Raw genomic sequence first — 27,695 nt, 5'->3', positions numbered from 1 at the left:
TAATTAACATCTGTATTTCCGGTAACATCGAGTCAATACTTAGAGTTATGAGCAATGTTTCATACATATTCAGCGTTCTTAGTTCTTATGGTTACGCGGCCAGTATCACAGTTAACATCTGTATTTCCGGTTACATCGAGTCAATAATATGATTTAAGGTCATTGTTTAAGATATGTTCAGCGTTCCTTAGTTATATGGTTACGTGGCCGGTGTCACAGTTACCATCTGTATTTCCGGTTACACAACTTCAATAATTGATTTAGCTCAATGTTTAAGACATGTTCAGCGTTCTTAGTTCTTATGGTTACGCGGCCAATGTCACAGTTACCATCTGTATTTCCGGTTACATCGAGTCAATAATATGATTTAAGGTCAATGTTTAAGATATGTTCAGCGTTCTTAGTTCTATGGTTACGCGGCCAATGTTTCATAAGTTAACATCTGTATTTCCGGTTAACATCGAGTCAATAATATGATTTAAGGTCAATGTTTCATACATATTCAGCGTTCTTAATTTATATGGTTACGCGGCCAATGTATCACAGTTACCATCTGTATTTCCGGTTACATCGAGTCAATAATATGATTTAAGCTCATTGTTTAAGATATGTTCAGCGTTCTTAGTTCTATGGTTACGTGGCCGGTGTCACAGTTAACATCTGTATTTTCGGTTACATCGAGTCAATACTGATATGTTTTCAATGTTTCAGATATGTTCATCATTGTTTGTCAGTATTGATTTCACATAAAACTCATCTTTTTTACATTTAATAGTAAAATTTATTAATGCAAGTATATTTACAAAGCTCCTCCATTTACATTTATCATGTGAACATGTAACTTGTAAGCGAGTAGCAGCTTAACAATATGGGTAAGTTCACATCCAGGAAGGCTTATACTGTAGGAGGAATCCGTCTCCCGAGGAAATTCCTAAGGAAATTGCTGCAGCAGGCGCTTCCTTTGATGAATACCGGAGTTTAATCCTCTCTTGGAGGTCAGGATTAAGGCTCACACGAAAATAAGCTTCAGTACATAACAGTTTTAAAATAAAGATATGTATGAAAAAGATTTTGTAATTTCTCAGGAAAAAGAGTAGTTCGGGTGAAGTAGGCTACACACTAACAACATACGTGAGAGAAATGATGGGTATTTGATGGAAAGAGGGGGAGGGAGGGTTTGAGAATGTGACACCAGCAAATGATGGATGATAAATGTTGTGCTTTCAATTGCAAATAAATGGTAAGATGTTATTACGGCGGGGAGGGTGGTGGAGTGCCATCTGGGTGGCACCTGAGTCCTCGAGGCACCCTCTCCACTAGTGGCACGCCACTGCCCTCATGTCGTATAGGGTTGAGCAGAGTATACGATGACGTAATCACGTTAACACGTTATTATTCTCAACAGAACTTTTACAGAATTTTTAAACCTTGTTCGTTTTGTTGACACTTACAGTTTGGCATAGAATAATTAATACTGGTCAGTTCTTTGTTTGAAGTTTGTTTTTGACGATGGAAGGATTGTAAAGGAAACAAGTTTTCCGGACATTTGCAATCGTTCAGTGGTACAAAAATTAGTAAAACTACGTTTCGAGATCTGCAATCTGATCTCTTCTTCAGGTAAATAACTAAAGATTTTAATTTTGTGTTAGGTTAGTTATTTACACTGACAGTCGTAGGTGGTTGGTCAACGAATGCAGACATATTGAGACCTGTATTCTGTGGTTTAGTTTTAATAATTACTGTTGTGTTTAGTTTTTTTTGTTTAAGTGCTTGTTTTAGAGTTAGTGAAGTTGACACAACATGGTGGTTGTGATTCCTGACTTAGGCGTGCCACAACGCTTTGGTATGATTTTTTAATTTTAACTTAATTTGTAATTATGTGTTAGGTTAGTCATTTACCTGAAGGATAGATCAAATTGCAGATCTCGAAACGTAGTGTTACTGATTTTCTTGTATCACTGACCGATGGTAAAAGTCCGGAAAATCATGTTTCCTTCACTCGACAGTTCTCAGACAAGTTCAGTTTTGTCACAATCTTTGTGGCCGGAATTTTGTAGAAAAGTCAATGGCCCTGCTTTGCTTTCAGAGACTGGATATACATTTTTACTTTGATGGACCCATAAAATGCTATCCTTCATATATTCTATTTACTCCTTTTTAGGCAATGGATCAGTGAAAGTATAAAATAATTTACCATTTTTATAGATGAAGAGGTACCAGCCTCTTCTGGTATCTGTGTATTGGGTATGTTTGAACCTTTTCTTTTTCTTCTTTTCTACTTTCTAGTCTTTATTTTTGTAAGTGGTAATACCTCCCCCACCTGACGAAGAGGATAGATTTCAATCCTCGAAACGTCGTGTTATACCTTACGTAACATATAACGGAGGCAAATGTCAGAAATCCTGTTATCCTTTCAAACCTTACAACGTCAATAACAACTTTAAACAAAGAAATTATTTTTGTATCGCTTTTCTTACGGGTATGTGTATGTGTAGCTCTTGGATGAAAACAATGCGTTCAGTATGTGTAACAATATTAAAAAGTGTGACTGCCTCCTAGTAAGTCCGAAACATATTTATTTCGGTCTTGGTGATGTTGAAATCCAATTTTTACTTTCAAATTCTATTCGCTCGAGAAACACCAAGTACACATAATCCGGCTGTCCTAAAGACATTTTAAATTTATTTTTCTCAATAAGACAATTATTGCCGTTTTATGAATACGTCATCTATAATTATATACCTAATAACAAAATAAGAGCGATTCACCTACTGGGGATTGTCTACAATTTAAACAAAAAGTTATATGTATCTATAATGTATAAAAGCTATAAAACAACCCGTTTCTGTGTGTTGACAATTCTCGGGAGTACCCTCTCCCACGACCGTCACAGTGACAGCGGCGTTGTCGCCCCGCAGGCACCCTGCTGCGGCTCTTCTGAGGAAGGAAGTGAATGCCTGCGGACAGCCTTGACACCTGCGTCGTGTGAGAAACAGAGGACGATGACATTTAGATGAACGTGTATTGTTTGGAGTCCGCTCAGCGTCCGACGCTGACAGAGGTATGGTCTTACTACGGAGTTTTCACACTCTACAGACAGTGTAAAGTAAAGTAATGTCTTATACCAGGTGAAGTTAGTGCTAAGAAGCCCTCTCTAACACTTAACCTTGGGACCAACGGCTTGTAGGTGACTTCCGAACCACCACCAATGGCGGGCAGGCGGGCTGCTTGCAAGGACAGGATCACTCAACGGTGATCCATCCAAGCAGCAGCCACGCTCGACGTTGCTTGATTCGGTTATCTCGCGATAACCGCCGTACCCGCTACACTGCACCATTTTTAAGTGTATTAGTAGCCTACTAGTGCTCAAGTGAAAGTTCCCTTTCCCTAAGGAGAATGTCACTGACTGTTTGGCCATCAATCGTGGGATACTCATATGGGTAGTTAACCTTCGTCGAAATCCATAATCAAACCAATTCGTACTAAAGTTAAAAAAAGCTAAATATTTGTGTAGTGCTGAAAGACCGATGAATTTTACAGAAAATTTTTTTATTATAACATATAATTACTAAGGAAACGGTAGTTATGATCATTCAGTGATAAAAATAATCAGCAACACTGACGTTTCGAGATCTGCAATCTGATCTCTTCTTCAGGTAAATAAATAACGATTTTAATTATGTATTAGGTTACTTATTGCGTGAAGAAGAGGTCACATCGCAGATCTCGAAACGTAGTGTTACCGATTTTCTGTCATTGAGCAATGGCAAATATACGTAAAAATCCTGTTTCCTCCATAATCCTTCCATCGTGAAAAACAATTTATTTTTTCGTCATTAAAATTGTCTTGATTTAGAGTAAAATTCTCGTGGAACCATCGCAGTAGCAATGGAGGAGTCACTGCAATTTATCCTTAGCGTTATGACCTCCTCTAGCAATTTCCAGAGGAAGTTCATCACATCATGCATTGTGAAACAGTGCGGGAAACGATTAGAACGTGATTCACAGTGGCAGTGCCACAAAGGTAAACCATAATGAGAGTTTAAGTGCCGAGTGAGCGGTGTAAACCGAGTGTTTAACCGGTAGAGAGGCGGCGGCTTATCCGAAGATTGTCCGCTCGCGACGTGCCACTTACCCCCCACCCCCACCAACCCCCCACCCGTCCCTCCGTAATAACAATATTTTCCACGCCGAGATGAACCTTGATTGAATTATGTCTCGCATTGGAAAACTCACTTTCCTACGGTATAATCCAGTTATGTGACTCCACAGAAGCGCTGTTCCCCCAGACAAACTTCGCCGATACCCGCACCGTTCTGTTCACTTCTTTTTGTGGCTTAGCCGGAGTTTTCCTTCACGATTGGCTTTTATTGCGAGAAAGCGTGAAAACGGACGCCTACTGAGTGTAAGGGATTATGATTGAAAGCCTAATACAATGTTCAAACCTTAAAATTTGTGTTCGTTAAGAATGCTGTAATCGAGAATTGAAGTGCAAGGGAAAGCTGGCAGGACCTATGCCATATTTTGGAATCGTTTAGATATATTTTTACGTTCCCAACACAACTTTCAACTTGTGACTAAACTTCAATTCGGTTACTTCGTACAGGTTCTGGACAGAAACACATATATTAGTTCGATTAACCACATCGAGAGACAAAAAATGAAATTAATTTTTGCTCAAAATTAAAATAACACTTTGGCAACCTCGGTTACATAGTGTGTTGAGTATAAGCATGGATGCTTCTTGTTATAAATTCCTAAATTTCGTTGAAATTAAAAAAATATAACGAGAAATAATTTACTCGAATTTAGGGTTTCGCAATCTCCATTTTTTATTTTGTGTGTTTTTAACCTACAAAGTTGTACGTAATACAGTATTCGTCGCGTAAATGTTTGTAAGTCCACAAATTAAAGTCGAAAATAAATAAAAGTAAGTAATGACTACCAGTTGTTTTTCTAGAAGATTTAAAACCTTACTGACGTATTCCCAGAAAAAATCGGGCATTAAAACGAGTGTGTTCCAAGAAAGCGAGTTGATGCAGTACACAAATACGCCCTAATGGAGCCGGCCGCCTCTGTTGGGGATTCAATTAACTAACGTCTTTTGTTGAAAGGAAAGGGAAGCCGTTTTACTCTAAAATTAGCCGCCTATTACAAGCCTCTGTCTGGGCTCAAATGAAATCTTTTGAGATCTATTTGTAGCCGAGTCCCGCCTCTGGCCACGGCTATCTTCACTGCAATGGCGGCTACAGTTGTGCGTCAGCGAAGAAGTGACTTCGAAGGGAACATCAATTACTTATCAGCTTAAAGATCCAGGAAATTTTAGTGCATGGACCCACCAACGACAATTTTTTGCCCATCAATCCGTAAAAATTGCAGTTCGTAAAAATTGTCAAAATACTACAAAAGTCAAGAATGAAAATTTATGAACCTTTAGTCCTAGAAACCTGGTCAGATATGGCTCTCGTGAGGACCACCGTTTCATTACAACATTTTTTAAACCATAAAGTAACAATAATCATAGCGACAACTGTTTATTTATTGCTAATGCACCGAATGTCGAGTCATTTGAAAATATGAGACGAATGAGTGTGCACGCCATGCGTAGTCGAGTGACCTGGGTCACCTGGGATCCGAACCATATATTGTTAGATTGACGTGAAAATAACGTAATTATATTTCAGCTGATAGCGTTTCTTCTGCAGGTCTAACTTCATCGCAATCCCAACGTGCGGGAACCATTTTGCTTAAAAGTTCAATAATTTTAAGAAAGCCAGCACCTTTCTCATCACCTCCTTCTACTTATATTTCTGTTTATAATGTAAAACATTAAACAATTGCGGCCAGCAATCTTATCAGCGTTGTAATAAGCACAGGTTACGTATTGTTACGTCATAGACGATCATTACAATGCTACTATTGTATTAATGACGTATTAAAAATTTATATAGTAAGTATGACATTGCTGCCTTTGTATTTTTATTTCAGCTATGAATTGTAAATATACGTCCGTGTTTTTTTTGTAATCCTATACATTATGCGTTTTGATTTATGATGTTGTATTTGTAAAGAAATCATTACTTATGTTAGTTTTCGTTATAGAAAAACGGAAACTATTCTGGAGGCTGAAGATTCTGGTATGTGGATTAGTGAGTCAAAATGTAAATAGGCGCATCTAGATCTGAGCAATGTACTAAAATTTGGGTTATATTAAGTAAGTACCACGGGTAGATGCTCGAAATGCAAAATAAATTCTACGAAAATTGAAAATAATGAATTTGTACCTGAAATTATTATTCTTTAATATAATATTTTCATAATTGTGACAAAGTAGCCTACACTTTTTTGTGTTGTATATAATATCAGTTTTCGTTTTGATTTCTGATAATTTATTTGTAAAAGCTCACTATATATTTCAGTTTTCCTTGCAGAGAAAAGGAAAAAAATAACCCATACGAAAAGTCCTTGTTCCTTTTCTTCTTTAATAAAAGGTACTCACTTCGACATTGACGGCAAAACCAAACAGTTACTTAATGTACGAACTGTTGTTACAAAATTTTGGAGAATTTAACAATTTCAATTATTAACCTCTACTAAAGTTTAATATGTTTTGGAAGATTAAAACTCAATTTCAGTTTACTCCAAGACTATTTAATACAGAAAGACACATTCAAAAGCTGTCAATTCCTTCTTTCGAGGTAACAAGAAACAAATTTGCTCGGTAAAAAATAATTCTGAAAGAAGCAGTTATGTTACAAATCTACCTCAACTGATTCCTTACCACAATTTGATATCGTTAATTAAGTAACACACTACCATATTATATGCGACAGATGTAAAATAAATAAGTATCCATCAGAGTTTTTAAAATATAAAAAATATACAAAATTGTGCCTTGTATATAAAAGAAACTTAGTATAGCGTAATGGACTTTTTTGGGGTTTTATTGCCATGTGCAGGACTTAAAATATGCAAAAGCAAAATATTTAAACAAATTTTAAAACATTTTCACAGGCATTAGTAATAAAACAACTGCATTATAATACTAACGCCTATGACTAATGACTATATCTTGTTCCGTAGCTGGGTAACTCTTGTTGTTTATTTTGGTCTGATAAGAGTTTGGGCTGAGCAAGACTCTAGATTATTGATGGATTCAGCAATCAACTTCGCGCAACTTTACAACCTCGCGAACCAGCGTCTGACTCGCAGATTCATCTGCAGACCCACTTTCTGTTCCCGCGTACGGACCGGCCAAACTTTATTCTATCTCAAATTTAGATAATACTTCTTATCAGTTATATTGAAATTATAAATTTTATAATGTTCTAACGATAGTAACTGGGAAAACCTTTCAGAAGCTATAAAAGCATAGTTTTATATTGAAATTAATAAGTAAAAGCCTTTAAAAATAGAGAACATTAGAATAGTGAGCCTAAGATTAAAAGAAAATTAAAGTAACATATTTTTAGTATTAAAAGTATAAAAATAAAATTATCTACATTTACGATCCATTATAGCCTGTCAAACCAAATCGAAATTTAATTACCAATTACACGATTACATTTGATTTCGTGTCAATTGAACCTATTGGCCTAAACTAGACCATAACCTACATTTCCTTCTTTTTTTTTTGCTTTGTAGATACCTAGAAAAGTATTTATATTTAAAAAAACTGTATAAATATTCAACCAAATTTTCTTTTTATGTTAATGTCTATTTCAGTTATTGTTTATTTTAAGAAATGTATATTATGTCCTATATGTGTATCATATTCTATATGTGTATCATATTCTATATGTATGTCATATTCTATATGTGTATCATATGTGTGTAAATGAAAACTGTTTATCAAAGTTGTGGAAGATTTTTTTAAATTGAATTGAATTGAATTTCTTAGCATTTTCTGATCGTGTTGGAAAGTTGAAACACCATATGTAAAATCGACAAAATTTTCTTGTAATTTCACAATGTTTATTTCTATCATTATTCTGTTACGTGGAGTTTATTCGATTAAACGATTAAAATACCCGAAGTTTCACAGCTTAAGGCTGTTGTTTTCTCTTTATACTTTATGGGTAAATGACATAGCTCTCCTTAATGGATTTAAGTACCACTCTCGTAAATCCACTTAATAACAATTAAACAAATAGTAGAGTATTTGTGTGAGTAGGCGACGGTGAATAATTATCTCACTATTAACATGCTAATCGAACAACTTTTCAAAAATATGAATAAATATACAATAAAATAGTAGATAACAGCAGTACATTAACTATGCAAAAGGCCTATAACAAATATTTACAAAGCTTTAATACTTAAGCCTCAAGAGTAATTAAGGAATGTATTGTAGGAATAGACGTCGCAATGTATTTACTATACTTTTGCATTTTATTTATTGTACCTATTAATTTTTTATTATTATATTTATGCTTTATATACGATTTAGGAAAAAAGTTAAAAAAAAAAAAATTTAAGAACGTTTGGGAAATTATTAAAATATATTCACAGATTTATCATATCATTATCTAAACGCTCTCTATCCAAAACAAAAAGCGAAACATTGTTTATTGAATGCAATTAATACTAATATTTCTTTATTAGTATTTTTCAGTGTGATATGATACTGAGTACCTTTGATTAGCGCTGGTCAATCAGCTGGTGTTGCAATCCAAATGTGATTAGGGATATGGTTTTTATATTCAAGTCATAGAAAGCTCTTTAATATTTTTTCCCTGGATACACAAAGAGTAAGAATATGTTTTTCATCACTCTCCAGGGAATATCGGACATTTAAAGTAGTCTGAAGATAAAAACATGAAATTTTAACAGTATTTCACTGTGTACGCGATTTATGGTTAATGGGGGTAACATGTAAAGGAAACAGGATTTTCCGGACATTTGCCATTGTTCAGTGAAAAAGAAATCAGTAACACTACGTTTCGAGATCTGCAATCTGATCTCTTCTTCGGGTAAAGAACTCACCTAATACGTAATTACAAACTAGGTTAAAATAAACAAATCTTACCAAAGCGTTGTGGCACGCCTAAGTCAGGAATCACAACCACCATGTTGTTTGTCAACTTCACTAACTCTATAAACATGCACTTAATAAAAAACTATACAAAACATTAATCATTATAACTGAAGTACGGAATACAGGTCACAATACGTCTTCATGTCGTCTACTAACCACCTACGACTGACCAGAGGGCACAACCAATGGTAATCGTCACGGCAGACAAAACGATGACACATGTCCGGAAAAATCCTGTTTCCTTTACAGTCCTTCCATCGTCAAAAATAACCTTCAAACAAAGGGGGTAACATGTTTTTTGATCATTTATGACTTAATGCTTTTTTCATTAAACTTAACTTAGGAAAGGAATGTTTTAATTACTTTTTATGAAGAAAATAATTTGTTTATAAATAAAAATTAGTTTTTCCCTCATTATATTTATGTACATACTGTAAAAAAATGCATATTCTTATCCTCAACCATTTTCCATGCGGCCTTAAATTCCGTTTAAAAGGCCTTCAACTCTTCATGAAATGACAAAAATATGTCTTTCTTCTTCAGAAATAGTGTAGGGCCTAATTTAGGGATATGTCCAAAATGTTCTTTAAATATTATTCTAACCGAACACTACTTGACTAACAACCCACTAAAACAACCCACTATGAAAATATCCTTATAGAATATTCAACACCTATTAAAATTAAAAATTGTATTAAGCAGTTTAACGCGGCCAAGAGGAGGTGTAACGGTCAAAACTAATGTAATGTCGGCGCTGTACAGCATGTGTAAAGTAACAGCCATAGTAACAGAGTGAACATGTTAACTGAAGATCGCACTCTCTTTACGTATGGAATTTTATATGAATTATCCCTGGAATACGCCCAATAATTGATTCAAATTTAACTTTGTAATTATTTCGGTGTAAATATTTCAATACTAATGAAATTTAACACCTTTAGTGAATTTAAAATCTAGGTAGCTAATTAATGTATTAGTATTATTAGTAAAGAGAAATAATACTGTACTTATTACTATCGTATTATAAATAGGTGCCTCTATGCAACTTCCAATCAGTAGCGTAATCGTTTATAAAGTCACCCGTATTGTATGTTTTAATCGATTTATACAAACCACTTTAACGTCCTAAATTGAAATTTGTATTTTTTTATTAAATCCAAACTTCTAATAACACACAATTTTTCTACGTAAGATACTAACCTTAAACACAAGTTCCATCAAATATTCATAGCAGTCTACAAACAAAAGCTGACTCAGCCTTTACCAAACACAGATGTTATAAAACAAACGAGGCGTATAAACAGCTGAAGGTGAGTGTGCGTGCGTGCGTGCGTGTGTGCACTAGCTAATTATGCGAGGCTACTACGGTAATTAAAACAGCTGGTATCATATGTCTCGCTTCAACACGTTGACCGCTGCAATTTGTTGAACCGTCCGGTTAAATCATTAATTGATCATATCTAAATTTTACGTTTAACAGAGAACGTGTTCCCAAACATAACCTATACTTTCAACACGTTGATCGCTACAATTTGTTGAACCGTCCAGTTATCATCATTAATTGATCATATATAAATTTTGCGTTTAACAGAGAACGTGTTCCCGAACATCACCTTCGCTTCAACACGTTGATCGCTACAATTTGTTGAACCGCCCAGTTATCATCATTAATTGATCATATCTAAATTTTACGTTTAACAGAGAACGTGTTCCCAAACATAACCTCTGCTTCAACACTTTGATCGCTACAATTTGTTGAACCGTCCAGTTATCATCATTAATTGATCATATCTAAATTTTACGTTTAACAGAGAACGTGTTCCCAAACATAACCTATATTTCAACACGTTGAGCGCTGCAATTTGTTGAACCGTCCAGTTATCATAATTAATTAATCATATCTAAATTTCACGTTTAACAGAGAACGTGTTCCCAAACATCACCTTTGCTTCAACACGTTGACTACTGAAATTTGTTGATCTGTCCAATCAGATCATTTATCGATCAACATCTAAACACGTAGAGTTGCCTGCTTTGATGTTGTGCCATCACCTGTTAAACATTATTAATCGACTTTTGAAATATGGACACATTTATATTTATAAAATCTATTATTTCCATGACCTCTCATTACACTGCACGCCGCGTCATGAAGAACTACGATATCTCATTAGCGATTATATTTGTCTCATTGTTATTAACAATGAGACAAATGTAATCTTTTATTAAGGATCATTTAACTACTTTAAAGGATAATAATAGAAAAGAGAGTTCGTCAGATACACAACATATTAAAATTAAATAAAACAAATCGTGTGAAGGAAACAGGATGTTCGGACATTTGCCATCGTTCAGTAGTGTAAAAAATCAGTAACACTACGTTTCGATATCTGCAATCTGATCTCTTCTTCAGGTAAATAACAAACCTAGCACATATTTACAAACTAGTTTAAAATAAACAAATCATACCAGAGCGTTGTGACACGTATAAGTCAGGAATCACAACCACCATGTTGTGTGTCAACTTCACTAACTCTAAAAAATGCACTTTATAAAGTGATTGCAGATCTAGAAACGTAGTGTTACTGATTTTTGTATCACTGAACAATGGCAAATGTCCGTAAAATTCTGTTTCTTTCACATCTCTTCCATCGTCAAAAACAAAATTAAAATTAAATATCAACTGTGTTGAGGATTTATGCCCGCTTGTTCACAAAATGTGGATTTTACTTTACAGTCACAAATTTTAATAATTGTAATTTAAATTTCATGATATTAATTTTTTCGTAAATTTTGAAAAATAAAGCGTAGCTGTAAAGTTCAATAAAAGCCTGGAAGCCTCATTGAGATTAGTACAGGATCAGTAAACAGATTGCGCTAGTGTTGCGCGATATACAGTATACTGTAGGTTCTAGGTCTGGCCGTAGGATAGCGCCGCGAACTGTGTTCCAGTGAGACTTCTTTGTTTTATGTTTTCTGTGGTAGCAATTCTGTACTTATGAGTTATGGCATCATTATGTGAATGGAAGGATAATTCCGAAAAGTAAACAAAGCGTTAAACGTACTCGTTTACAACACAGCACGGGTTGGCAATAAACCTTAGCGAAATGTTAATATGAAAAATATTGTAGGTTACATTAATGTCATCGAGAATGAAAACTAAAAAGTAAATCTTTTATTATAATATCTATAATAATTTTAAAATAATAAGGAGCGTACGACTTGTCAATATTTGTATCATCTAAATAGACACAAAGAGAAAAAATAGAAATTAACGATTGACTATACGGTTTCTTCCCATTTAGGAAATGATTACGATACGTAAGTACGTACAAATAATATCTTTCCTATAGTGTATGGAATTAAAATGTATTGTAAAATATTAAATATTGTCCTGAAATTAAACTTACAACTATATAAAATCAAAATGAAATACCCTGGAAATGCATCCTAGATCCTAGTATTTATACAAAAATGTATCATACAAAATTTTCACTATTATGCTGATTACTAAAAATACTTTTTACTCAATTGAACGATTTATAAAAATTGCTTGTATTAAAAATAAGAAAAATACTTTTACCGAAATCTATTTTAAGTTCTAATATGTACTCTTTTAGAAGAACATCAATAATAGAATTTTAATGTTTGTAAAAAAAAATTAAGTGATATAGGCTATATTATTAGTTCAAAGGATCCTAGAATTATATAATTTAACTGCATTCTGGATTGTATTTAATATATTTTTAATTTTTTTTATATGTTTAAATGCTCTAAAAGTCCTTAGTAAATAAAACACAACGCATATTAACATTACCTGTGTACTTGTAGAAAATATTATCTTACGTTAACCTTTTTACATATTTCATTATCAGTAATAATCGGAATTTGTGCCTGCATTCACCTACGAAACGTTTTATATAATGAATTATGAAATATCCCAGTCTGAACAATGCGTATAAATATAGGCTAATATTGTCAATTTAATGTTGGAATACAAAATTATTGCCGCTTTAGCGTGTTTAAGTAACATATACCTGACCTTTATGTCAGCAATACGCTATAATCAGATATACAGGGTGTCCCATGAAGAAACGGAGAAACTGTCAGGACTTGTTCTTACGGTGAAAATAACGAAAAAAGTTCATATACACATAGGTCTAGAAACGCTTAGTTAGCGAGCTATACAGGGTGAAAGATTTCGCCCAGATTTCAGTGCCACCGTTAAAAGGGAGCCCTATTAAATTATTTTAGGCGTTACCCAGGACATAAAATTTAATGTATATTATGCAAATTGAACTGAAAAATTGAATAAAATTGGTACCAGACCTCTACCTGCAGTAATTTTTAAGATATCTGAAGAAATACGCAAAATTCGGTGTCCAAAAACAAGTTTCATTTAGGTTTCAAGTAGATTAACTTTGTTAAATGTGTAACAAACACGTAAAATTCTTTAAAAAAACTTGTAAAGAATTAATTTCTTAAGATAATGATGTAAAATAAGCCAATAAAAATTACGTAAACTTTAAGAAAATCAATTTTTAATTAAATAAATAACGTACGAGGAATAGACAAAATCGGTTACACTTTTTTCTTGCTGAACGTACATGTTTTATAAACTTTTATTTTCACTTACTATTGCAAAAAAAATAAATGCTAACAAAATAACTAAACTTAGTTTAGTAACTGTTCGAAATTCCCTCCTTCACAATGCACACAGCACTCTGCATTGTTAGATTGTAATGACCCTGGCCTTACGCTAGACTATAAACCAGTTACGATTATAACAACTTTATTTCTTTTTAAACGTCCATTGGAATATCAAACTATAAAAATTTGGTTTACAAAGCTTTCATGAAATAAAATAACGTGACATTATAAAATTGAACTAACTATATACTTTAAAATTCACTCTCCGTGGTATATATTTCCTATATTTTAAAAAGTTAGAAAGCCTCATCCGAATTTAAAGTAAAGTTATAAACAAGTATGCGTAACCAGAAACAGGTACAATTTTACATAGAATCGCTTCGAATACTGAAAAGTTGTGAACTTTATCTTTAAATGGAGCTCAATGCCATTGCAATTTTTAAGTTCTGTTTTGATTTTGTACTTATTTTTAAAGGATTTGATACCAAATCTTCCTTATAACATATAAATCTAATAATTTTAACGTCAAATTTTATTTATGGAACCATTTTCCAAATATCTGGCTAATACTTTTTTTCAGCGTTAACGATTATACATAACTAAAAATCTCATAACAAATAAAAATATATTTTATCGCGTTAAACCTGTTTTATAAATTATGCTAAAACTTTTCAATCAAAATGTAGAAATTATCATCTGAAATTTGAAAGTTTTAAATTAGCACTTGGTCGAATTGCTTAAATTACGTCATACATTACGTCGACTATAATTTTCTAAGAAAACATTTTATGACATGTTCATGAAAATTCTGAACAAAACAATGATATTATTTAAAATTATGCCTTCATGTACAGGTTACAATACAAAATTAATTATTTTATATACAAAATCATCTGTTCTACCTCTATTTAGAAAAATACTCAACCCCTATATTTTATTTTCACTTTGTATTTCTTCTCTTTTGTTTATGAATCCTTCTCAGTTATGAGTCCTGACAGGATTTATGGCTTTAATAACAGTTAATATATAAGTTATTAAATTAATATATTAATTACTTTAAAATATGATAATTTTGAATAACGATTCTTAGTGTGTATGCACTCAATGACATCTAACACCATGCACTGAACACTGTGTAAAAGATACGAATATGTTTAATATGCCTCTAATTTTCAGTTGAAATGAAATGTTCACATTACCTTCACAAATATTTTATTAATGAATACAATTACTCAAATAAAATGCATAGTATAGAATTATAAATAGCAGAAAAGTTAAATTTACAACGAAGTAAACGATTCGAAAACGTTTAAGGACTAAATTATTTAATTTACGGAAGAGTATAGACTTTTTAAAAAATGGTTTATCAATATACAAATTTCTAGTCCAAAGATTCACATTTCTATGCTCAATATCATGATTGTCAACATATGTAATAACACACTTAAAGATACTAAAGCTATTAGAAAAATCGTATATGGTTTCAGTAAAATTACCGAACGTTCAAAAATTATTTTAACACGGTAATAAAATAAATAGACTTTTAATTAGTAAATAAATTATCACACTAAAGTAAATTGCTGATGATATTAAAAAACTAAATATCCTAAGCACCCTAAATAAATAAAAGTTTTCAACCATTGTTGATTGATTAATTTACCCGTAGTTAAAAAATCCAAGCTTTTTTACTCGAATCCTAAATTGTATTACAGTATCGTGTTTTTGTTTACGTAATTGTTACCTACTATCAGTATATAGTATGAGGCGATTGTGAATGTATTTCATTTATGGAATTCTACAGAATTTACAGCAAAGTTAAAAAAAAGGTACAGCTCATTAAATTTCACTAGATACCAAAGTTGACATTCACCTACAGCAAACACCATAGTGTGTAAAATGTTTTACCATTCCTGGAGATTTCATTATTTAGATTAATAATTAAAATAAAACTATAAATTCTCTGGAAAGTCGCGTTATTTATTATCATGATTATTTGTTACTTAAAAAGTAATTGTAAGACAAATATTGTATTATGTCATACTGTATTATTAAGATAATGTTTAATAAGTCTACGTTGTATATCTTTACTAACAGTGTATTATTTTCTGACTGACATTGTACTTGAGTTAAACTTTATATTAAACAAATGACTATTCGGAGCATGCCAGCTAAACATATGGTCATATTACATTTTAATGATTAAAAGTATAACAACTATGAGAAATTAGTAATTTATGAAACTAAGTGATGTAGATTACGTTGGCGTATAAGGAATTTATTTATTTAAACTTTATATTGTCCAAAATTAATTTTAATGGTCCCTTAACTTAACAATTTTAACAGTGCGTCCACGTCACTCACAATTATAAATTAGTTTAACTTCATAACGGTATAACAGTTGTAATCTAGAGATAAATAATTATTAGATGTTTTAACTGGACAACATAATATGTCAAAAGCATGCATTTTAATAATGTAATATTTTTTATAAAAGATCTGTTTAAATTTATAATTCCTGTAAAATTTATCTCCTTGAAAGCTTTAAATAAATGACTCTTTCTTATTGCTTAGTCCATCATTTTTAATTTCAGATTCTATACTTTGATCCAGAAACTAAATGAAAAGTAGAAACTCAAGACATCTATTATTTTATAAAATTAACATAAGATTAAAAAAAAACAAAATTAGTTAAATCGATAACGACTAAGAAGTAACATAACTCACTTGCAGTAAAATACAAAGTGTAAAGAGGAAAGATTATATACAATTATTTTGATTGCTTGTGATTAATTAAAAATAACACAATAATACATTTAATTTGAGAAAATTAACATAAGATTTAAAAAACCAAATTAATTTAATCGATAACGGCTTCTTACTCACTTGTAGTTAAAATACAAAGCATTAAAAGGAAAGATTGTATAAAGTATTTTGATATTTTGTGATTTATTAAAAATAACTTACAGTAATGAAGGTGAATATATGTTATATAATACTTTTTATTATTTATCTATAATATAAGTATTATTTATTAGGACAATAATAAGCCTATTATTTTTTTGTTCTTGTTTTTCAATAGTTTCTTTACTCAGCTGATTCGGTTCAATAACATCTCATTTAGGTTACAAACATTAATTTATGAACTGGTCTACAATGATCTCAATCTAAAAAAAACGCTTATTTTATATAAATAATTAATTTGTGTATAAGGTATATTCTACAACAGTAGGCTGTATGTTTTCTATAATATGTTATTGCAATGTTTCGTACTAAGTAATTTTTTATTTTGTGGATACATTTACAATTAACTAAATGTTATTCATAACAATCCTTACTTTCTGCAGACTAACCATAGTTTTCAAAATAATAATCTTAATTTTTAAGTGTTGTAATAAAAAACAGTATATTCTATATAATACAAAAATATTGCCATTGAAGATTAAGTTAGTCCTATAAAAGCTTTATATTGTAACAACATATATGTAATTTAAATGCTTTTAATACATTTCAAGTACTGTTACTATAGTTTATTTCCCCTGTTATTAGTTATATTTATAGCAATAAATAACACCCTACAAACTCACTTTATTTTTTGATAGTTTGTGTCATTAATATTTGTTATATTATATCTAAACATGTATGCAATATGAAATGTACTTTTAAAATAATGCATGTCAGTTAAACTGTCAGTAAAAATATTTTTAAATAATTTTTACAACAATTTTTGTCTTGTAAAGTCGTAGTTTTCAATGTAGTTATCTGCAGATAAAAATAAACTAAACACTACTCAAGGAAACATTTGGTAGTAAAAATGTATAAAAAACAGATTTACTACAAATTTCCTATTCGTGTATTCATTATCATTATCGTTTATTTTATTTGAATGGTTTCCAAACGCCCTGTCCCCCTTTTAGAGACCGCTTTTTAGTTAAATTTATAAAACTCAAAATCGGTTTCACGGAGGAGCGATTCAACCGGAAAACACTTGATTAAACATTTATACGGTTCTTTAAATGTTTACTCTTTTAGGTTTTACTGTACTGTATAGTTATATGGCAGATTATTTAAGTTACGAACGGATCTGGAAGATATATCCTCAATAGGATCAATAGCAATATTTATCGCTAACTTTTAGAATACCCCGGTTATAATTATGTAGGTTTATTTTTGCATAAAGAACAAAAACAATAATCTGTCACTAACCACAATTTTCCTTGCACAACTGTGAAGATCACGATTTATTTATATACAAATTTAAGATATCAAAATAGTTAAAATAAAGAGTCATTTAGTCAGAACAAGATTTAGACTTAGTGTCCATTTTAGACTAAAATTTGACTAAGTCATTCTTACTAATGCAGTTTTCTACTATTCTTTAACAAACCGATTGTTTACTATATAATATTTGTAGTTCTGACATTTGTGTAAATAAATATAAATGTATTTCATAATATTATTTTCATATCAAATTTTATTAATTTTAAATCCCATTATAAATTAAAGGTGAGAGGAATTAAAAAAAAATGTGTTTTAACATATACAAAGTTTTACAGTACTCACTCTCTAGTGAGATATCCTGTTAGTGTGACACAATTAAACAATTTACTTGACAACAATCAACAATGTGTGTTTAATACATATAAGGAAGATTTTAATTATTTTCTAAAGCATTCTACTTGCAGCATAATTTATCATACATCACCTTGTAAATTACACAGATTGATGTATATTATTCATTAAACATAGCTCATATATCGCAACTATTTATTTTGTTTGGCAATACGTAGGCCAGATATATTAGTCTGCATCACTCAGTCTAGAGTGATGTATCCACGAAATATTTCCTGGTTTATAATTTATTTAAGGTAAATTCCTACTTCGGTTAGCGTTTTCCTGCTTTTACAAAACACCATTCCTTGGCTTCTAAGCTATTCTCTTGTTGTTACAATGTTCCTATAATACATTGTTCACATAAACTTTCATAATTTTGTATTGAGCTTGAAATTAATTACTTTTGCTTTTAAAGAATTTTAAGAGTGAGCCTTCCATTCTAAATTTTTTTTTGGATAAAGAAAGCATTTAAAGTGCCATGAATTAAACCTTATCATTCAATGGATACTAAGATTCTCTTACAACTTTGTCTTACTGCCCAAGTTCTGTATTTATATTCAGAATTCCATTTTTAAAACAAATGTTTATCTATACATAAAAAGTTTTCATATGGAATACATCATTATTTATTTTAGCTTCTTAGTTTATTATACTTTTTTAAATCATTGAAACTTACTTAATATTATTTATAAATTGTTAATCTTTGTAAGTATGTATAAAATATAATGTATTTACGCCATTTAGATAAATTTAGGTGTTTATCAAGATACTAGTAACTGAGGTACTTCATGAATAATTATTGTTATAAATTTAATTGTGTTAAGTAGGATATACTAGTTTACTAAAATAGAAGTGTGAGATAATATATTGTTTAGCCTAATTAACATTTCTAGTATTTAAATTTGGAATTAATAATATTATTGTTTGACATGAGCCGATCTAATGTAAAAAAGTATTGTGAAGCTCAATAATAATAAAATAAAAGTCCTTTTTTATTTATAATAACACTTAACAGAAGGTCATGAACTACTAAAAAAAATATACTGCACACTATGTTTTATTAAATTTATTTTTTATGGACATACATAATGAATAGTATCGGTACAGAAATTATAAAACTGTCTCACACTAAATAAAATTTACCAAATATTATTGATTTATTTTCATTTAATAATAATAATTGAAGTGAAGTTTTGGAAATTCTCTAACATTTCTCACTTCAGATTAAAACTTATTGAATCAGTTAGAGGAAAATTTAAACTCAAAAATAAATAGATTATTAGTATAACATTTTTAGTAGATGACATTTTGGCAAAATAAACAATATGCTAGTTTATTTACTTACATCTGAGAGAAAGCCGGGCATATTATTTAAAATAAAACATCTAAGTATTAACTGCCAGAAAAATAATATGTTAAAATTATATGTTACCATTATTATCAATTAAGTATATTGTAAAAAGTAGTCTCTGTTATTTGGCAACCGGTTTCCAAATTAATGCCTTTATTGAAAGTACTAATACATAAAACATATGATGCATAATTTATTGGTTTTAATATTAAATAATATTTGATAATTAACTACCGTATGACACAATATCCGCAAATGTATCTTTTGGCCAATTCGACGGGATTTTCTACCTAACATTGTTAAATACCAAAAACTGTTTTTAAGTTCTAATCATATCAAAAGTTTAATTCTAATTCTTTAAAAAATAAAAATTAAAAGTTCCAGGAGATGCTAAATATATAAATGGCTGAAATAATATTTACTTTATGACTTAATTTTTATCAGTTTTGACAGTGTAACTTGTGGTTTATGATTTTTTCTAAATTTTGACTAACTACCAGTAATAAGATTAAGGCAGTGCCCTGTTATAAAATAAAAAATTAGTGCAAAGCTCTAATTATTTTAATTCTTATTCCGTTTAGGATTTTAATAGTCATCAAATAGAAATAATTCATTCTGTATTACTGCTTTTACTGTTGGTTTCAGTAAAGTATTATACTTTTACTTACATACAGACATTCGGTTCCAGAACAGCAAGTAGTACATACATTGAAAAATTAACGTAAATCTGTATTAGATGTCCTTTTTTAAAGGCAGTTTACAAAACTTTCTTCAATTGCCTTTATATTAATGTATCTATCGCCCTTTAGGAAACGATATGTAAGATTCGATGAAAATATATGATTTTTACACTGTTATGTAGTTTAATGATTATAGCAATTAAACATCATGATTCTGATTCGGCGTAGCCCCCCACCCCAAACCCCCCGACATATTATAGTAACCATAGGCATTTTTCCAACAGCTGGAAACGGAAAGCCTACGTCATTTTGCGTTTTATAACTGTTCTTTTCATTCCAAAAATATAGTTTTCATTCATAAAAGCGAACGTACACAGTAAAATCTGAATTTAAGCAAATGCGCTGTCTTAATTTTCATTTAAAAATATTCTAGTCTTTGACAATAAGGTAAATCAAGAGCTACTTTTCATTTAGGACATTCTTTTTCTGTTTGTTTCCAGAGGCCTCTGGCATAGTTGTGGAGGGGGGGGGGGTTGAGTGAGTTAGAGCACTTACTCTGTTGACAGTCCCTAGAGATCTCTACCAGATCAAACTGTCACTATCATCTCTAACCTAGCTAGTGTTCTAGCACTCTGGTTCACTGTCTGAAGTGACAAAACTCCTAATTGTGTGTACTGACCACTCTGAAACATGTTCTGACTTGTGTTAGGGTTACGGCAAGGTTGGGTACCTGGTCTGCTCGACGACTCCCGGTTGCATCCATGCCCGAGCGGCCGCCAGTTGACTGGAGGTGAGAGGTTCCTCCTTGAGGCCCGTGACGGGGCCCCGGGGTTGATGGTGGTGGTGATGGTGGTGGTGCAGACCCGCGGGCTCCTGGTGATGGTGGTGAAGGCCGAACATGGTCCTCGGGGGCGGATAGAGCTTCCGTCCCCAGGCTACCACTGGCTCGAAGTCTAGTGGCCACGCGGCCGTGGTGCTCTGGTATCCGCACTCCACAGTTACCGGTAACTCGGCTTCTAGACACACGTCATTCCGATAATATCGACCGTCGCGAGGTTAAACTATATGAAATTGAATAAACTACGGTAGAGATGTCGTAACGCCGCGGTCTCCGGAGTGTATGTCCCCCGTGTGTCGGTGATAAGCGATCTGCCCCGTGTGCGCGCAGTGGCCCCTCCCCCTCCTGGCCACGCCCCCCCGCCAATCACAAGGGACCTGCTCAGCCAATAGGGACGTTCTACGTCACGCCCTCCCGGACCTTACCATTAGCATAGCGCCGCGCGGGGGTAGCGGTTCACCCGCGCTCCGGCTCAGAGCGCCGCGGAACCTCGGGCAGAGAGCAACTCGGGTTACGTTTCCATACAAGGCTGGTTACGGACTTTCGAACATTTCCAAAAATTAAATTCAGATAACGACAGGAAAGAAAACTACAATAATTGGTTTTTGTTGGAAAAAAGAATTTTTGACCATTAAGTTTGTCAATCGTCCTCTTAAGAATTGGACCTGCAGCATCCCTAAAACAGGCAGATAAAACAATTAGAATTCCTTACAGAAATCGTAATTCTACGACTCAAAAGCGAATCTTATATTTTCATAATTTTTCATTTACTAGTAGTGAAAAGATCCCAGAGTTCTATATTAAAGCATTCCAAGTTTTCTCTTTCCCAAAGATGTGGTGTTCATAGTCATAAATCAACATGATTTCGTACAAATTGATATGTAAAAACGAAAAAGATGAAGGAGTAATATCTTTGAATACATGTAGTCTATATTTATGGAATTTGTTTTCCACGCTGATGTATTTAAATCTAGTAGAAAAATACATATTTTTGAAAAAATCATCAAAAACTTAGAGAAATATAACTATATATTTAGTTTTATTTCTATACAATCATAGTGGACCCACACTTTGCGCATATATATCTCAAACCAAACTGAAATAACTTGCATCTATGTGTAATGGGTTGATGCTGATATGTTTTCCCCTTTCCGCCTCTTACTTCATTCATTCTTCATTATACGTGTGATGATACTTTTAACATTTTATTTTCGAACCTGAAACCATTTTATTTAATCATAATTCGGAAAACTATACGAGATATAAAATATATAAATTAATCTGTTAGTTCTGTTTACAATGCTCTCTCTCTCTCTCTCTCTCACACACATTCGTAAAACCTGAGATGTAAGGTAGGGGGGCCCCAAATATCGCCCACTTAAGGGAAATTTAAGTAACGGTTAATTATGGGTCATTTTGTTCAAATAATTGTTGAATGTGGAAATACGTAATGTAGTTTTCAATTACCTTATAAACGTAACTTGTATATTTTTCTAAAAACAACACAGTTTCACCATTTTTAAAAAAATATATAAGACAAGTTATGAATGTTTTAACTTAAAAAAAAAAAGAGTTCCTAATATCGCCCACCATGTGTTCCTTTTCTCGCATATGGGAATAGTTATTGGAAAATTTAGTTAGAAACATTTAAAAATTGTTTGAAAAGAATTGTATTGTAGTAGTACAAAAATTCATTGATTTGTTGTGCCAAAAAAGTTATGGCTTCAATATTGACAACATAAATATTTTGTTTTTTTTAGACTTTCTTTTTCACAAGCTTCATGAAACCATAGGAAACATTTCTTACATTTTAATCCAAGTCTCACCATTTTTGTCTCTTGAGTAAAAAAAACCATCACAAAGTCACATTGAGCATCTTCACCATCACCCATAACTACTGTCACTGTCATCCGTTGACACATAGGGTGGGTCTTCGTACGTCATCTGTTGAGTCAGGAGACAGGCATCCCTTTTTTTTATGATTTCTCTTATTCATTCTTTGACCTGAGGACTTGCCTTGAGTCAAAGGTCAAACTGCCGTTACCTTTCGTTGTCCTGGGGTTTTAGACCCAAGTAGTGCATTTTTAAAAGGGGAAGCACTGACAACAGATGCTGATCCAGCTGGAATTCGATGTTGTTGGAAGAGACGAGACGGTACAGGATTTGATGTCTGTAGGGAAACTGTGATTGAGCTTGGCGAGTTTTTTGTTGAGGTGTCTGTATTTCTTGGACTTCCTTCTTCCATTCTAGTTGTTTTGTTGGTGGATGGAGGAAGGAAAATCTTCATCGGTGGAAAATGTTAGGATTTAAATGGCAAAATCCCGTAGCTGCAAACCCTTTTGTGCGCGATTGATATGTAGCCGCTTTTATAGGCTTTTCCAACAAGATCACCTATTTGAAATACGTAATGGCTCTAAATGGTGGTTTACCAGCCAGTTCTCCAATTTTACTGAGCGTAGTAAGTCTTGAAGCTCTCATAAATGTTTTATCCAGAGGTTTGCATGGTGTCTGAAGAATGAGGAGGGAGGCACACCAATGAGACGCCATTTTCACGTGCTAGATCGATCAAGTCTAAATTGCGAGTCGTGAGTTGTTGTGGCCATCAAGAATCACGCCACTGGATATCTTTAGTTGGTTTCACGTACTGAAATTAAATGTTGTATACCATTTTGTAAACAAAATCTGTTGTATCCAACCTGAAATATGACAAGCGCAATACTGCCAGGAGGAGCTCCATCCATCAGTTCAGGCTTCATTTTCTCTTCCGTGGGAACACCAGCATTGGAGGAACCAAAGTTTCCTGAATGCTGACTTACAAGCAACAATGGTTTTTTATGAGGCGACCTTCTTTCGGCAGATAATACTGTCTTATGAACTTTCTCTTTGTCCCCTTTAAAGATAAAACTCGCATGCCTTCTTGATGCTGTTACAATTGTTTACACCAGTCTCGTCTGACGTTAAATACCCGAGTTGGTGAGGAAAATTAACGCGCTCTAGTTCTGGCTTGAGAATGTCATAAACTTTTTCACATTTTCATGGGTGAAATATCCCTTTTATTCTGCCCCAAGGACAAGGGTTGTGGTTTCCGTATTGGACAACTCAGGATGGCGTTTTTAAAAAAACAGCCGTAGCCATTTTCTTTCCTGCATTTTTGTTTCCTGCCGAAAAAGGGTGGGCAATATTGGTGTTTTAGTTTATAGCTAGTTGGAAAAAGGCACATTCTTTTGATATCTTTTGCTGTGAAAGCCCATAAAAAGTCTTTCCATTTTTTTTTTCTAGACAATACTATAGGAAGCTCATCCACCATTTCAGTCGGCAAGGGACAGGGTTTTCGCCCCAATGGAAACTAAAAGAAGCTTTTCTGTACGTCTTCACTTTTTTTTTCGTAATCTTTTAGTGTTTTCGAATCTAGGCACCAATAAAATATTTTTAGAGCTTTAGCAAACCATTTCTTTATTTTTCACTGGAAATTACTGCCTCCTTCAGCTTTTGTTATCCCATGTTTTCCTATGCGCCATTTGAATAAAAACAAAGAACGAAAATGTTTAAAAAATGTGGTTCCCAATTTCGCCTAAGTGGGCGATAATAGGAACAATGCGGTGGCGATGATTAGGAAACAACTCCTCAAACAAAATGGCGGCCACCTGCAGCCAAAACACGCAAAATAAAAAATGGATCAAAATATTTTCTTATGCCAAAGCTGTGTGTCCGAAGTTTTTGAATAGGTTCAGGTAACATTTTGTAATTACCTTAACTCTTAATTTTTATACTAATAATAAAGGTCACCATGGGTTTTTTTTTTTTTTTTTTTTTTTTTTTTTTTTTTTTTTTTTTTTTTTTTTTTTTTTTTTTTTTTTTTTTTTTTTTTTTTTTTTTTTTTTTTTTTTTTTTTTTTTTTTTTTTTTTTTTTTTTTGTTTTTTTTTTTTTTTTTTTTTTTTTTTTTTTTTTTGTTTTTTTTTTTTTTTTTTTTTTTTTTTTTTTTTTTTTTTTTTTTTTTTTTTTTTTTAGTTTTTTTTTTTTTTTTTTTTTTTTTTTTTTTTTTTTTTTTTTTTTTTTTTTTTTTTTTTTTTTTTTTTTTTATTTTTTATTTTTTTTTTTTTTTTTTCCTTTTTTTTTTTTTTTTTTTTTTTTTTTTTTTTTTTTTTTTTGTTTTTTTTTTTTTTTTTTTTTTTTTTTTTTTTTTTTTTTTTTTTTTTTTAACTCCATCTTAGGCGAAGAATATTTTTGAAAAAATCACAACATAAAACTGAGACACGCTAACCTTGCCAAACTTTACAGATTACTCCAGATTGGACGGCCTAGTTAGTAGTTCAATATCGTTTTTTGGGTAGACTCGAAGCACTAAACCAGCACAAGTTACTGAGTGGGCGATATTAGGAACATGGGCGATTATTTGGGCTCCCCCTACCTTAACCTTTAATATGGCTGTCTTAAAATATTAATTTAATTTGGAACAACATTGTTTGTTTGAAGTTGTTTTAAATATATTGCGGTGTTGTAAAGTTTATTTTTTGTAATTGTTTGTAGCCGATACAGCAAATATTGTACAAATATACTGTAGGTTTTACCCCCCTATATACTATTTGCCGATTGGTTTACAGTAAAGTACTCGAATATGCTAAACACCATTTTCTAAAATTGAAATTCACGTCATAAATACAAACAGGTTAATGTTAATCCGTTTGAGTTATTTATTTATGTTTTATTATTCCAAAGGCAGAAGCCAATTATTTACAGAGATAATACAATTAAGGTTGTGAATATTAATTAAAGGTTATCCTACTTACCGCTAAGAACGAAAAAAATATAACGACAACAGTTTTAAGTAGCATTTTAGAGAGTTATAAGGTGTAAAAAGTAACAGAGGACTGACATGCGATAATATTGATGCAAATAAAACACTTTAAATAAATGTAATAAGCAAAGAAACAGGAACTGCATACACTGACGAAATATACAGGTATTATAGGTTAGGAGCTGGTACAAAATACAATCAACAATATTAAGTAAAAAAAGTTTTGAGTAAATAATATTTCAAATTTAACAAGTAACAAAGAGACTAAACTATAATAAAAATACAAACTAGTTACATTACATTAGTTTTCGAAAATTAAACGTTTTAAAAACTCATCTTTTTAAATATGTTGTCGAATTAACATTACAAATTAAATAAAATAATAATACTAATAAGAATTAAACCAGAACCATGACGCGTTCTATCAGTTCCGGTCATTCCGGCGGAAGACTAACAAATATTTTGTGTTATAAATAAAATAGTGACTTTTCTAGTGAAATACAGGGACGTAGCCAGTGAGGGTGTCCAAGGGGTCCGGGTTTCCCCATAATTTTCAATATTTAAATTACTTTTTCAGTTAACGATTATTATTATTTAAATAATTCAGTATTACTGACATTTACATGCTGAAAGATCGTTCTCAACAAAGAAACGGGCCAAGAACTTTTTAAGGAACAAAATGGGGCCTTATTCTATGCACTACGGGAAAAATATCAGTTGTCTGGACCCCCCAAATTTTTTTCCAGGCTACGTTCTTGGTGAAATAGTTGTGTTTTTGTGTCCAACGTTTGTATCAATATTGTAGTAGTAGAATTGTCCTTATGAATGTGTAGAGGACGAATACAGTTTAGGCTATAACGTATAATGTATCAGATGTATTTAATAGGACAAGCTAATCTATTCCATATATAGAAATTGTATTCCGTTATTGTATAAAAGCTCAATAAATTGTAAATAACCTATTAGGGTAAGTTGGACTTGTTCTGTAGTATTTAGTTTGGATATAGTAGGCATCTTTGTGAATTCTTCAAATCTATCTGTTGCTAGTTTAATCTGTATAAATGTGTCCAAGTAGACTAAAACAAACGTTTGCTATAATAGTCAGACTGGAATATGCTAGTGTATTATGTTTTGTCCAATCGTCTATTGGTTGTGACCCAAACAATAGCTAACAGCTAGGTTACTTGAAAATCAAAATTGACTACTTGAATAGTTCTAAATGTATATCGGAGCCACAGTTATACTGTCAATCTGCTTCCCATGTTGTTTTATAAATAGTGTTCAAAAAGTGCAGTCACGCGATTAAATATTACGTGGAAACAAACAAAAAGTTCCTATGGTCTATTTTACTTCGTGCAGCGTCTATCTGTATTTGCAATTTAAAACAATCATAACTCAAAAACTGTTTAAGTCTCGGTGTTGTATTTTCCATGACTGTGTGTAGTACGTAACTTTCTGCTCACAGGAAATAATCTATCATTAATATCTAAAAAATGGCTGCCATTTTACAATTTAAAGCAAAATATTATGAAAACCATAAGAATAGGTGTCCGATGTTTTGTCAAGAAACACGAATTATACCTTGTAAAAACAAAGCTTTTAATACCATATTTGTTACTTATAACTCAGAACTCAATATTCTTTACTATTCAAGGTTTTTAGGCCTAACTGTACAATAACGGCAGTAGATTAAGTTTTCACAAATATATATATATATATATATATATATATA

The 27,695-nt window shown here is 32.0% G+C and overlaps 1 protein-coding gene across 1 annotated transcript in view; it reads right to left on the bottom strand.

Moving 5' to 3' along the window:
• Positions 1-21,430, bottom strand: part of LOC124356218 (transcription factor collier) — a 59,081-nt gene extending 37,651 nt beyond the window's left edge. The window contains exon 1 of the mRNA XM_046807406.1: positions 21,060-21,430. Coding sequence (XP_046663362.1) covers positions 21,060-21,229 — 170 coding nt within the window. The 5' untranslated portion in view covers positions 21,230-21,430. The remainder of the gene's footprint in view (positions 1-21,059) is intronic.
• Between the last annotated feature and the right edge of the window lie 6,265 nt (positions 21,431-27,695).

The sequence above is a fragment of the Homalodisca vitripennis genome, chromosome 1 (genome assembly GCF_021130785.1).
Source record: "Homalodisca vitripennis isolate AUS2020 chromosome 1, UT_GWSS_2.1, whole genome shotgun sequence".
NCBI lineage: Eukaryota > Metazoa > Arthropoda > Insecta > Hemiptera > Cicadellidae > Homalodisca > Homalodisca vitripennis.
This window is presented reverse-complemented; position numbering and strand designations above follow the sequence as displayed.